Source organism: Cebus imitator, unplaced genomic scaffold (genome assembly GCF_001604975.1).
Source record: "Cebus imitator isolate Cc_AM_T3 unplaced genomic scaffold, Cebus_imitator-1.0 Scaffold489, whole genome shotgun sequence".
Classification (NCBI taxonomy): Eukaryota; Metazoa; Chordata; class Mammalia; order Primates; family Cebidae; genus Cebus; species Cebus imitator.
In genome coordinates, this window is record NW_016107804.1 from 170,780 (window position 1) to 185,714 (window position 14,935).

The following is a 14,935-nucleotide window of genomic DNA, read 5'->3' on the forward strand; positions in this document are numbered from 1 at the left end:
GAAGAAAGGATATCAGAGGTTGAAGATCAACTCAATGAAATAAAACGAGAAGGCAAGATTAGAGAAAAAAGGGTAAAAAGGAATGAACAAAGTCTCCAAGAAATATGGGACTATGTGAAAAGACCTAATCTACTTTTGATAGGTGTATCTGAATGTGACGAAGAGAATGAATCCAAGCTGGAAAATATTCTTCAGAATATTATCCAGAAAAACTTCTGCAACCTAGCAACGCAGGACAATATTCAAGTCCAGGAAATACAGAGAACACCACAAAGATATTCCTCAAGAAGAGCAACCCCAAGGCACATAATCGTCAGATTCACCAGGGTTGAAATGAAGGAGAAGATGCTAAGGGCAGCCAGAGAGAAAGATCAGGTTACCCACAAAGGGAAACCCATCAGACTCACAGCAGATCTCTCAGCAGAAACCCTACAAGCCAGAAGAGATTGGGGGCCAATAATCAACATCCTTAAAGAAAAGAACTTTCAACCCAGAATTTCATATCCAGCCAAACTAAGCTTCATAAGCGAAGGAAAAATAAAACCCTTTGTGAACAAGCAAGTATTCAGAGATTTCATCACCACCAGGCCTGCTTTACAAGAGCTTCTGAAAGAAGCACTACACATAGAAAGGAACAACCAGTACCAGCCACTCTAAAAACATACCAAAACATAAAGAGCATCAACATAATGAATAATCTGCATCAACTAATGGGCAAAACAGCCAGCTAGCTTTAAATGGCAGTATCAAATTCACACATATTAATATTAACCCTAAATGTAAATGGACTAAATGTCCCAATCAAAAGACACAAACTGGCAAATTGGATAAAAAGTGGCCCCATTCCTAAAAGGCTTCCAGCTTAGTTGGGGAGATAGCAAATATGGTCAGGTAATTTTTAAATCAAAACTAGAGAAATTTGTAACTGTAAAATGGAATGAGAAAATTGGACTTTGAATGCTTTAGGATTAAATGTTTTAGTCTTATAAAATTCCTCTATTCCTACTGAAGATTAGCCATCAATTCTGATGTGAAAGAACTCATGACTTTAGCTAAGGCATTCTATTGTCTAGCAGAAGTTTCTGCAATAAAGGAAATGTTTGATAATCTGTGCCATCCAATAAGATAGCCACTAACTACATGTGGCCTTTGAGCCTCTGAAACGTGATTAGTGCAACTGAGAAGTTAAATGTTTAATTTAATTTATATTAAAATAATCACAATAAAAAAAGAAAAGATACTCAGCATCATAGCTCATTAGGGAAGTGCAAAATAAAATCAAATTAACACACTACTATACACCTTTTAGAATTGCTAAAATAAAACAACTGATAATACAACATGCTGGTGAATATGTGGGACAACTGGAGCAAAACTCATGTTTCTGGTGGAAATACAAAACAAGACAGTCACTTTAGAAAACAGTTTTCAAAAAAAAAAAAGGAAAATGAAATTTTTATTTTAGATTAGCCTGGCACAGAGGTGCATGCCTGTAGTCTCAGATGCTTGGTAGGGTAGCCTGAGGTGGAAGGGTGGCTTGAGGTGAGGCGTTTGAGGCTGCACTGAGCTATGATCACATCACTGCATTCCAGCCTGGTCAATAGAGCAAGACTGCTGTTCTCTCTCCCTCCTTCTGTCCCCTCCTCTTCTTTCCTCCTTCTCTCCCCTCCCCTCCCCTCCCCTCCTTCCTTCCTTCCTTCCTTCCTTCCTTCCTTCCTTCTTCCTTCCTTCCTTTCTTAAAAAAAAAAAAAGAAAAAAAAAAGATATCATTCCAATTGTTTCTTTTTCTAAGTTTTTTCTAAGTTAGTACTCTTTATGACATTTAGAAAAACTTAGATGGCTTAACATAGGTAGATATATTAATCTACTTGAGCTACTATAACAAATACCATAGACTGATAGACCATGTGACTTAACTCGCAGTTTTGGAGGCTGGGAAGTCCAGGATGAAGGTGCTGGATGATTCATTTCCTAAGGAGGGCTCTCTTCCTGGCTTGCAGATGGTTGGTTTCTTACCACGTACTCACATGACAGACCAAGAGAAAGAGGGGATCGGGGCTGAACTCTTTCTCTTCTTTTAAGGCCACCAATACTGTTCATTAGGGTCCACCCTTGTGACCTCATTTAACATTAATTACATCCTAAAAGCTCTGTCTCCAAGTAAAGTCATGTTGGAGTTTAGGGTTTCAACATGTGTGTTTTGGGGAAAACATTCATTACATAGCAATGGGTCATAATTTACTTAACTATTTTCTGTTGGGAATTTATGTTGTTTCTTTTATTTTCTTCAAGGTTGCTTTTAAGGGTGATCCAGAAGCAGCCCTAATCCAATATCTTACCAACGAAGAGGCCAGGAAAGCCATTTCTAGCACAGAAGCAGTTCTAAACAACCGATTCATTCGAGTCTTGTGGCATAGGGAAAATAACGAGCAATCAACATTACATTCCTCAGCACAGCTGCTCCTGCAACAACAGCAAACACTTAGTCACCTCTCACAGCAGCACCATCACCTGCCACAGCATCTTCATCAGCAGCAGGTGCTGGTGGCCCAGTCTGCTCCTTCAACAGTGCATGGAGGTATCCAGAAGGTAATCTGGTTCACTGGGAATTAAAGGTCCTTTCTTTCAACCCTCTAGATCAGTATTTTTCAATTCCTGGTCCTTGGGTCTTCTATGTAAGAGCTACTTATAATTTGGACTGCAGACCAGCAGCATCTGATCCCCTGGGAACTTACTAGGAATGCAGATTCTTGGAGAAGAATTACAGATTCTTGAGCCATACTCCATCCTACTGAATCAGAATCCCTGTGCGTAGGGGCCCAAGGATTTGTGTTTTAACAAGCTCTCCAGGTGATTCTTAAATACCCTAAAGTTTGAGAAGTGGTATTTTACATCAGAATCACTTACCTGGGTGCAAATTCCTGGGCTTCACTTTCTCAAACTTCTGTAGAGTCAGTCTGTAGATATGGGCCCTATAATGTACATGTTTAAGACGTCCTCTTTAAGTTATTGTTATGTACACTAAAGTATAATAAACGTCTACCACTGAGCAATTCTGAATGTAGAACTATTTATTTTTGTATTAGAACCAATCTTTTTTGTATCTACCCATATGTCCCCCTTTTTCCCATCTAAAAAAGTAAACATTTCTTCTAAAAGTGGGAATAGAAGCTCCAAAAGAATTAGAATTTTGCCTATTGTGTCCATTCTATCCCTAGTGCCTAAAACAGTGTTCAGTACATATTGCTCAAAATATATTTGATTGAATAGATGAAGGAAGGAAAGAAGAAGAGAACAAACTACCACACATCAGAGCCATTCAGATATTGACCTAGATAATCTTTTGCTTAGATTAAATGCATTCATATTTTTTTAAAGTATTCATTACAGTACATGGTGTCAACTCCATTTATTGTCCTGCTCATAAGCATCTAAATTTTCTTTTAGTTATGTTTGTATCCCACTTCATATAAGGGCCCAGAAGTGAATGCTTCCCCTAGATGTTGGATAAATAGTGTAGAAATGAGTTGATACCATCACCTTCATGGTGACCATTAGACATATTATGTTAATGCAGCTCAAGATTCTATTATGTTTTTGAGGTGATCGTTTCAGTTATTCTTATTGTCGCTATCAGTTAAGACCTAATTCTTTTATTCTGTTTTTTTTGAGTCAGTCTTGCTTTATCGTTGTTCAGGCCAGAGTGCAGTGGTGTGGTCTTGGCTCACTGTTGCAACCTTTGCCTCCTGGGTTCAAGTGATTTTCCTGCCTCAGCCTCCCAAGTAGCTGCAACTACAGGCACATGCCACCACGTCTGCCCAATTTTTGTATTTTTAATCGAGACGGGTCTTCTCCATGTTGGCCAGGCTGGTCTTGAACTCCTGGCGTCAGGTGATCCGCCTGCCTTGGAATTATACGCATGAGCTACTGCGCCCAAGACCCTCTAATTTTTTTTTTTTTTTTTTGAGATGGAGTCTCGCTCTGTCACCAGACTGGAGTGTTGTGGCGTGATTTTGGCTCACTGCAACCTCTGACTCCCTGGTTCAAGCGATTCTCCTGCCTCAGTCTTTCAAGTAGCTGGTATTACAGGCAGTTGCCGCCACACCCAGCTAATTTTTGTATTTTTAGTAGAGACAGGTTTCATCATGTTGGCCAGGATGGTCTCGACCTCCTGACCTTGTAATTCGCCCACCTCGGCCTATAAAAGTGCTGGGATTACAGATGTGAGCCACTGTGCCCAGCCAAGACCCTCTAATTCTTTCAGAGCATTACATACTGGAGGAAACATTAAAAAATAATCGCTATTTTGTGTGTAGGTGCATTCATTTTGTTGTGGTATGTTTTAAACATCCAAAAAAGTATGAAAAATCTATCAATCATTTGTATATTCACCATTGCATTTAAAAAATACAATTTTATGAATAATTGAAGCACCTTCCTATTCTCATTTTCTTATCTTCTTCCCTAGGGTAATTATCTTAAATATATATTATTCCTAGGCATGTTTTCAAACTTTGGCTACTTAAGTGTTTGTTTTTTATTTGCAGATGATGAGCAAACCACAGACATCAGGTGCATATGTTCTCAACAAAGTTCCTGTTAAACATCGTCTTGGACATGCAGGTGGTAACCAGAGTGATGCGTCACATTTGTTGAATCAGTCTGGTGGTGCTGGGGAAGATTGCCAGGTATGTATTTTTGTGAGCTTCAGATATATTTAGAATCATTCAATGAATTAACAAATAAATTTGTTATCATCCAAACAATGAAGAAAATTGTGACAGCTAATCTAAGTGTGGCAGGTATGCCTGTCTAACTCCCTTGTTTCAGTTGGAAATTTGCTAGTGAAACCTTTTTCCTATTCAAAGTTAAGTAGGAGGCTGGGCACAGTGGCTCATGCCTGTAATCCAGCACTCTGGGAGTCTGAGGTGGGCGGATAACTTGAGGTCAGGAGTTTGAGACCAGCCTGGTCAAAATGTTGAAACTCCATCTCTACTAAAAATACAAAAAAATTAGCTGGGTGTGGTGGTGGGCACTTGTAATCCCAGCTATTTGAGGCTAGGCATGAGAATCACTTGAACTTGGCAGGCAGAGGTTGCAGTGAGCCAAGATTGCACCATTGTACTCCAGCCTGAGTGACAGCAAGACTCTGTTTCAAAAAAAAAACCAAAAACAAAGTTAAGTAGGAATTTGAGAATTTTAGATATTTATTAATAGATAAGTATCTTTATTAGTTCATTTCTTTAATTTCATCTAAAAAAGAAAAGAGAGAATAAAACTGCAAAAGAAAAGCAGCAATGCCAGGCAATCCCCCAAAATACTGTATAGCCTCTATAACTGAAAAAACCTGATACTGACTCGTGAATAGACAAACTAGTGGAACAGAATAGAAAATCTAGAAATAGACTCAATTGCAAATAGGAGGTTATTATATAATAACAAAGTGTCCCAGATCAGTGGGGAAGTTATAGACATGTTGATAACTTCCAGATTGGGATAACTGGATAGCCAATAGGGAAAAGATAAAATAAGATCCAATCCATTTTTAAAAAAATTATATCATAAACCAGTATAAATTCCAAATGGATCTGAGATTTAGATGCTGATGGAAACACTAAATGATACAATCCTTATGAAAGGAAATTTGGCAGTACAGTTTCTGACAAGATTATGTATATGCATTACTAATCTAGTAATCTTCCTTCTAATAATCTATGTCAAAGGTACACTAGCCAAAATATGGATAGACGTATGTGCAAGGCTAGTAAGTGTATGATCTTTATAATAGCAGAAGACTAGAAACAACCCAAATTCCCATCTGTAGGGGACTGGTTACTGAAAATGTAGTATATCTACACAGTAAATATACAACTATATAAAGAATGAATAATATTTTTATATGTACTGTGGAGTGATTATCAAAATATATTAAGTAAAACAAAATGGAAGAAAAAATATATAGTTGACTACTGCTGGTGTGAAAAAGTAGAGGCACTGAACAGAGAGAAGTATTTGCTTATAACAGAAAAAAACAAGATAATTTGTGTTATTTAAATCCTGTGGTTATGGCAAGTATAGAAGAAGCTAGGTGACTTTTGATTATGTCTTGTTTTATAGATTTGACTTGGAACATGTAAATAAGTTCTGAATATAATTATAAAATTAAATGAAATAGAAAAAGTAAAAAGAAAAAAGTAAAGAGAAAAGTGAAACATATGAACTAGCATATCTGTATTGAGTGCTTTAAAACAGTGATTTGGACCATGTATTCCTAATTTGATACACCCTGAGGGCAAAAAACAATTTAAAAAAAGCTCTTTCTAATCATATCGTTGGCAATGTTGATATTCCAAAACCCATCTGTGAACATTGTAGGATAAATCAAATGAGGAATTAAGCTGATGTTATTGACAACTGAGATTTTCAGTGTGGTTGAAGACAAGTGGAAGATAGATAAGATTAAGTAAATACCCTGTAGTCCAGCATTTGAATAGAAAGGATCAGCATAAACTCAGGTTGTATTTTATCTTAAAGAAAAAAAAAGGCAACAAAATAATCCCAAAACATATCCCAATTCTAGTCACTGAAAAGGTGTAGGAACAATGACCAGCCCAGTCATTGAGCATCCCTAGCACTCAAAGGGACCAGGGGTCCTTGAAGAAATGGTTGTCTCCAGACCTGAGACTGGCAGTTTTGCAGATGAGCCTAGAATATGGTGTCAAACCAGAAAGTGAGGAGGATGTCAAAGATTACTAGAGTCCTGTCAAAGAGAAAAACAAATCTGATCAGGGTTCTAGGTCTACCCACTAATTTAAAAGAAATCTGGGGGACAGAGTCCTGTGGGGAGTAGTACTGGATGAGTGACCTCGTTTCTTCAACGATTTGCAACAAAAAGCCAGAGATGGAGAGGGAAACTATGAAGTAAAGCAGACTTTAAAGAGATAAAACAAGTTGCACTTACATGGACCTTAGTAGTAGATCCCATTTCAGATGGTGGAAAATTGTTTAGAAAATTATAAGCTGGAACTGGAGAAGTGAATATTTAATATTAAAGAAGTATTACTGCCTTTTAAGTATATGTTGTGATAGTATTGTGGTTATATTGAAAAATGAGTCCTTGTTTTTTAGAGATATAATTGAAATATTACAGATGATAGGATATTTGGGATAAGAATGTAGTTAGTTGGGGATATAAATGAAAGAAGGTTTATGTTGCTGCTTGATACCTTTTTTTTTTGTCTGTTTCAAAAATTCCATCATTTTTTTAAAAAAGTGATTAAAGATTTTCAAGTCAGGTAGCTCTGACTGACTTGACCTGCCTCTTATAAGCTGTTGCTAATTTTTATGTTAATTTTATGTTAATAAGAATGCGCAAAGAGAAATGTGTAGCCCATAAATAGTGCTCAAGAAATTGTAGTTGTTGCCATTTAAAAAAAAATTTTTTTTTTTATTCAGCTGTCAATTCCATGTTGGTACCATTTTAATAAAATAAATGATAACATGAACATAAGCTATACAGTGTTCTTACAGTACATGCAGGATTTTCCTGTGTAAACTAGTTTAAGTTTGATAATAATTAAGTGTTGTAGTGATTGAGAGAAGTCTTACATTTGGATATATTATTTATATAATTGAATTCTCTGTGGATTTCTTAATATTATTTTCTATATCTTTTATATTATTTAAGGTTAATTAAAGAGTTTTTTAAAGACAGGTGCTCCATATCCAGAGTAACTATTCCAGTAAGAAAATTAAAAAAAAAAAAAAAAAAGACAGATGCAATGGCTCACACCTCTAATCCCAGCACTTTGGAAGCCTAAAGTGGAAGGATTGCCTGGCCCTAAGAGTTTGAAACCAGCCAGGGTAACATAGAGAGACCCTGTCTCTACAAAAAAGAAGAAAAAACAGCCAGTCTTGGTGGCTCACACCTATAGTCCCAGCTACTCAGGAAGCTGAGGTGGGACTGAGCCCAAGAGATTGAGGCTGCAGCAAGGCGTGATTGCACTACCACACACTAGCCTGGGCAGCAGAGTAAGACCCTGTCGGGGGAAAAAAAAAAAAAGGAAGAAAGAAAAAATTTTAAAAAAAGAATGTAGCTTAATTCTTAGAAGGATTTTTCAGTTATTGGGAACAGGGTTTTTTATTGGCACTTCACTTATGAAAAACAGCTTATGACATACCCTCCAGCCAGGTACTACCCACCTATAGCCAAACAAGTTCAATTTATTATTCAGTGAGGGGTATACACAATGAAACTGTGGTTGCCAGAAATACTTATTTTAGGATTTGGGCTAAGTTAGATTTAGAAGAATTTAAGGAAATAGGCATAGGCCTATTCTGTGATAGGATATCTTACTAAATCTTACCTGGAATGAGGCTAAAACAGTAAGTGGTAAAGAAGCAGCAGTCATTCCCAGGATAAACGGATGTTTCGTCATTTTATGGTTTGGATAGCATTCATGTTTTTGTCTCTGTTCAGTCATGATTAGGGTGTGGTCATGATAATTGTTTGTCTTGATCTGTTAATGGTCACAAGAGCAGCTTTGTCCGATGTTGATATTTTGTGAAATTGTGTTTAACATGAGGGCACTAAGGGTGTTTTATCTTTTGGGCGACAAATTTATGCATAAAGAACTAGATTTGATAATGAAGTTTTTAAATGTAAAAAGAAAATTTAACTCCTAAGAAGAGTAGACATACATGATCCTTTCTAAAAAAATTATTCTAAGCATTTCTAAGATATAATTTAATTATATTTATGTTTGCCTTTTTTTTTTTTTTTTTTTTTTTTTTTTTTTTAGATATTTTCAACTCCAGGCCATCCAAAAATGATTTACAGCTCCTCAAACTTAAAGACACCTTCAAAGCTCTGTTCAGGGTCTAAATCTCATGATGTTCAAGAAGTTCTTAAAAAAAAACAGGTAACAGTCTTGATTCTTCCTGCCTTACAGAAGAAAAGATGTGTTGAATTGTTAAGTGGTTACGATATCACCTTTAAATCGGTTCATGTTGTTACAGCACGGCATCATAATGCTTATTTAGCTTCTTCTGTATTTAATGTCCACTTGGAAAAAAAATGAAAAAAAGATGAACATACAGAAAAAATGTTTCATAATTGCCATTCAGAATTTTTTTTTAACTACTCACACTATTATTCCCCCCAATTATAGTGTTTATTTTCTTTTTTAATCCCAAAGTAGATAATGATTCATATAAAATAGAACATTTTTGTAGTTAATATGATTTAGTTCTGAGTTTCATTGTCATCCTATTAAGTTCACACAGTGTTTCCCAAATAAAATAGATACTTATATGTACTGTAAAGCTCAGTATAATTAGAGATTTAATTCACAGGAGGGTGGGAGGCAAAATTTTCCTGGTGAAATCCATAGATTTTAGTCTACCATTTCTAACCTATAGCTGTATCTCACTTTTTCTTTCTCTTTTCTTTCTTTCTNGCCTCAATCTGTTATTCAGGTTGAGTACAGTGGCATGATCATGGCTCACTGCAGTCTTGATGTCCCAGGCTCACATAATCCTCCCACCGTAGCCTTCTGAGTAGCTAGTACTACAGGCACATGCCACCATACCCAGGCTAATTTTGTTGCCCAGGCTGGCTGGTCTTTAACTCCTGGATTCAAGCAATCCTTCCACCTCAGCCTCCCAAAGTGCTAGGACAGGTTGAGCCACTGTGGCCAGCCTCACAGTTTTAAACTTCAAACTTTAAAAATAAGGATTTAGATTATTGCATTGGCAAGTGAAAACAACTTTTGTTTTTCTTTATAAGAACATTCAGATCATTCACGTCAATAAATCTTATGGATATAGCTAATTAGGTCCAATATTTTAAATATTTTTTAAGTGCAGTTATAAACTCTATTATATTCAAAGTGTTAGGGAAAACATATTCAAAAGTTTCATCTCTGGTTTCAGCTATTTTTTCATTAGGAGGACAGTCTGTCTCAGGGATGACCCAGAAAAAATGAATTGAGAATGGTGGCAAATTATGTTATCCGTATTAATTTCTTTTTTACTTATACAGGAGGCAATAAAGCTACAACAAGATATGAGGAAAAAAAAGCAAGAAATGTTAGAAAAACAAATAGAATGCCAAAAGGTAAGACAAGAGCTCATTATTTGTATGCTAGAATTGATGTATAGAATTGACTGTAAAAGTTTTATCCATAATTTTAAAAGACTTCTTTATATTGAAATTTATTAGGCATGATTTTACCTTTTTCTCTTTATTTTGTAGATGTTAATATCCAAGTTAGAAAAAAACAAAAACATGAAACCAGAAGAAAGAGCAAATATAATGAAGACTTTGAAAGAGCTTGGAGAGAAGATCTCACAATTAAAAGATGAATTAAAAACATCTTCTGCAGTCTCCACACCATCTAAAGTGAAGACGAAAACAGAGGTATCTATTTGCATTTTTTATTTAACATAGGGTTATTGAACATATGCTGCTTGGCACCTTGAAAGAACAATGGCACCCTTAGGTAGCTAATATCCTAATAGGAATATAGGCAAAAAATTATAGTACTTTTAAACAAAAATACCCTAATTATAGTACTTTTTTTTTTTTTTTTTTTTTTTTAAAGAGACAAGGTCTCACTATATTGCCTAGGCTGGCTTCAAATACAGTCCTCCCACCTAGGCTTCCCAGAGTGCTGGGATTACAGGTGTGAGCCACTGTACCCAGCTGCCATGATTTTTTTTTTTTTTTTTTAGTGTTTCTGTAGTTGCTTGGTACTCTGGGAAGAGGTTGATAATACCCTGTTTGAACAAATATGTGTTTTTTAACTAAATATTTTGGTTCCCTGCTGAAGATGACACTAATAGAGTGATGGTGGTGAAAGAGGTATTCCCATTTCAGCAGTGCTATAATGGTACTATAATAAAACCATCCTTTTTAGTAGCTTGGCTATTCATATGGGTAAAAATGTGGTATGTTATTAAAAAGAATAATCAGAAGTTCTAGATCTATTTAAGTCTAATTTTATTAATTTCCGTCTGTTTCCTTGGCTGTACTTGGCTTAGACAGTGGTTCCATTGTACCACAGTTCTGTGGTGTGATTATAGGTAATTCCATCCTCCAAGAACTGGTAATAAATTTGTCAGATATGTAGAATGTACATTGTTATATGCAGTATTACGTTAAATTTGAAATTATGGTTCTCTATCAGTATAGAAACATACAGTGTTTAAGATATCTTAAAAATAAAATAAAATATTTTTATTGAAATTTTTCCTAATTATAGAAAGAATATATGCACATTTTAAAAATTAAAGAGATGAAAAAAATGACTGGCAGTCATGCCTCTTAAAGACTGATAAATAATTTGTCTCTAACAAAAAAGAGAATGGCAACAGTTAATGGATTCCAATCTGGTAGTAATTACGTAGCTGTTACTTTTGTACTATAAATATACACTTTTACTATATAATTTATTTTGCTCCAATGTGTTTCATTTGTGATACTTTATTATGTTACATTTATTCTCAGCTACCTCATCTTAGGTGTCTGTTTCTAGGATCTGATTTTTAGGCCATCTAATGCTTATTATTTTTCATTGAGATCCATACACTTTCTACATGTTGGCACTACTAGACCTGTAAAGTTACTTTCTTTAAAACACCCATGTTTATTGCATCCTCTCATTCTCATTGTGTGTCATTGTGTAACTGTAATGTTCTGGAGAAGATCTGGTAAGTCATCTAAAAAATACCTTTTTATTTTCAATTATTCCAAAGGCCCAGAAGGAGTTATTAGATACTGAACTGGACCTCCACAAGAGGCTGTCCTCAGGAGAAGACACAACGGAATTACGGAAGAAACTCAGTCAGTTACAGGTTGAGGTAAGATTTAAAAGGAGTTATTGCCTCACCACATTTAACGTCTCAAAAAAGTTTTCCTTTGTTGTCTAAGGTTTAGTCTAACAATGTATGCTGCATTCTACTTTTTGTTGTTATTCAGGCTGCTCGGTTAGGTATTTTACCTGTGGGTCGAGGAAAGACCATGTCCTCTCAAGGTCGAGGAAGAGGCCGAGGGCGTGGAGGAAGAGGAAGGGGCTCACTAAATCACATGGTGGTGGACCATCGCCCCAAAGCACTAACAGTTGGAGGATTCATTGAGGAAGAAAAAGAAGATTTGCTTCAGCATTTCTCAGTAAGTTGTTAAAATACCAAATGGTAACTCTGTGAACACTGTTTTCCTTGGTGCAGTGTGTAGAAATATCAAATGTTTTATAGATTAGACAATTTATAGTTGTAAAAAACATGAGTCCTACCAAATGCCTATTAATATATTTAAAAGTCAAGAAGCAGCTCTTGGTTTTGATTCCATAGTACTCCACTTAAGTTCATTGGTAGTGACAAGTTATTCGAAAGCTACGTTTAATTTTTGTTTTAGGATTATTACATGGCTTACCAGGTACTTATGGTTAATAGTGAAATAGTTTGGGTTAGAGGAAAAATTCAGATAATTTAGTTATATTCTGTACGTAGTGGCTACCACTTACTTTTAGGCAAACATGCAAATAAAGATTTGTCACAGGCAAATGTCTGTACTGTTTTGGGCATATACAGTATATACTCTTTCCAGCTATTTTATTGAGTATTTTTTGTGCTGGAACATTTCATATATGATCTCATTTCATTGTAAATGACTGTATAAATGTGAAATACATGCAAAATGATATACGTGTGAAATCCCGTATGTACAGATGTGAACACAATTTAAAATGTCAACCATAATCATATAATTAATAAGTAGTGGAACTAAGACAACTAGGTTCCCTATTCCTTAAACAACTCTTTTGACAGGGAATATTTTCAGCCCTATTAAGTGTTAAAGATGGCAGGGCACAGTGGCTGACACCTATAAACTCAGCACTCTGGGAGGCTGAGGCAGGTGAATCACCTGAGGTGAGCCAGGAGTTCGAGACCAGCCTGGCCAACATGGTGAAACCCCATCTCTACTAGAAATACAAAAATTAGCTGGATGTGGTGGTGTGCATCTGTAATCCCAACTACTTGGGAGGCTGAGGCAGGAGAATCACTTGAACTTGGGAGGCAGAGGTTGCAGTGAGCCAAGATAGCACCATTGCACTCCAGCCTGGGGGACAAGAACGAAACTCCATCTCAAAAAAAAAGAACAACTTGAAGAAAGCAGGTGATTGATGTGTGACGACTGGCATGGATTGGGTGTCAATTTCTAATCTGGGAAAATGGCTAGACTAGATGAATTTCTCTTTGAGCATCTTCTACCAGGAACCCTAATATGCATATAATTTTTAATTTATGGTATATATAGTTGATCTCATGTTCACATACATATATTTTTTATTGGAATTATTTCCTTGGCCAACATACATAAACAGAATGAAAAGGAGTAACAGTGTATACAATGAAAAATAAGATTTCCTTCTACCTCTACTCAATTTCACTCCCCATATACAATTACTGGTACCAGTTTCTCGTATATCTGCTCAAAGATTCTGTCTCTTGTCTGTCTGTCTGTCTCTCTCTCTGTCTCTCTCTCTCTATATATATATATATGTATATATTATAATTTATATATATCTCATCTATATATATATCTGCTCAAAGATTCTCTTGTCTTTATATATGTGTAGATATACATACATATATAGATGAGAGAGAAATATATATAAATTTCTATAGGTGAGAGAGAGAGAACTATATATAATTCTCTCTTTCCATTCTTAGAGAACTATATTTCTCTTTTAATTATATACATATATATATATATATAATTATAGAAATGGTAGCATGTTATACAACACCCTTTGCCATATATACTTTTCACTTCATATATATTCAACTGTTAGATTGTTCTACACTAGTACATGTGGTATTCGTTTTAATGACTGCATGGTATTTCATTGCACAGATGTATCATACTACATTTGAACCATCCTGTATTGATGGACATTAATTTTTTCCCAATATTTTATCATCTTAAACCATATTTAGATGTGTATGTGACGGAATATATATATGTATGTGTAGAACAGATACTTTAATAAGCAAGAGATGTATTAAGAGATTAGTCCTAGATGTTTTTAAAAAGTACTTTTAAAAATAAAAAAATAACATCAGCACTTTGGGAGGTTGAGGCGGGTGGATCACTGGAGCTCCGGAGTTCAAGACCAGCTTGGCCAACATGGCAAAACCCTGTCTATGCAAAAAATACAAATATTAGTTGGGTGTGGTGGCATCTGCCTTTAGTCCCACCTACTTGGGAGGCTGAGACATGAGAATTGCTTGAGCCCAGGAGGTGAAGGTTGCAGTGAACCCAGATTGCACCACTGCACTCCAGCCTAGGCAATGGAGCGAGACTCTGTCTCAAAAAAAAAAAAAGTATGACTAATAAAACTCTCTCTTTTATTGATCTTTGCCCATTCTTGAAAGATGGTAACTATTCTTAGATATCGTTATAGAAAAATATTATGTATGTAAGAATACATATATAAAGCTTTCACTTTAAAAACATTTACCAGGCTGGGCGCGGTGGCTCATACCTGTAATCCCAGCACTTTGGGAGGCTGAGGCCAGTGGATCACCTTAGGTCAAGAGTTCAAGACCAGCCTGGGCAACATGGTGAAACCCCGTTCTCTATTAAAAATATAAAAATTAGCTGGGCCCAGTGGCGTGTGCCTGTAATCCCAGCTACTTGCGGGACTAGGCAGGAGAATCGCTTGAGCCCAGGAGGCGGAGGCTGCAGAGAGCCAAGGTTGCACCACTGCACTCCAGCCTGGGCAACAGAGTGAGAGTCTGTCTCAAACCATAACAACAACATTTACCAAAATGTGATCATATTATAAATACAAGGCTATGTTCCAAGTCTTGCCTTTTTCACATAAAAATCTTAGCTATTTGGTATTTCCTTAAATTTTTTTTTTTTTTT

General features: G+C 35.9%; 1 protein-coding gene across 2 annotated transcripts in view; it reads left to right on the top strand.

Moving 5' to 3' along the window:
• RBM27 (RNA binding motif protein 27) overlaps nucleotides 1–14,935 on the top strand; it is an 83,209-nt gene that overhangs the window by 58,338 nt on the left and 9,936 nt on the right. For both annotated transcript variants that reach the window (XM_017513230.2, XM_017513231.1), the window contains 7 exons: nucleotides 2,293–2,589; nucleotides 4,548–4,688; nucleotides 8,802–8,921; nucleotides 10,043–10,117; nucleotides 10,256–10,420; nucleotides 11,758–11,862; nucleotides 11,981–12,172. In XM_017513230.2, coding sequence (XP_017368719.1) covers nucleotides 2,293–2,589; nucleotides 4,548–4,688; nucleotides 8,802–8,921; nucleotides 10,043–10,117; nucleotides 10,256–10,420; nucleotides 11,758–11,862; nucleotides 11,981–12,172 — 1,095 coding nt within the window. The remainder of the gene's footprint in view (nucleotides 1–2,292; nucleotides 2,590–4,547; nucleotides 4,689–8,801; nucleotides 8,922–10,042; nucleotides 10,118–10,255; nucleotides 10,421–11,757; nucleotides 11,863–11,980; nucleotides 12,173–14,935) is intronic.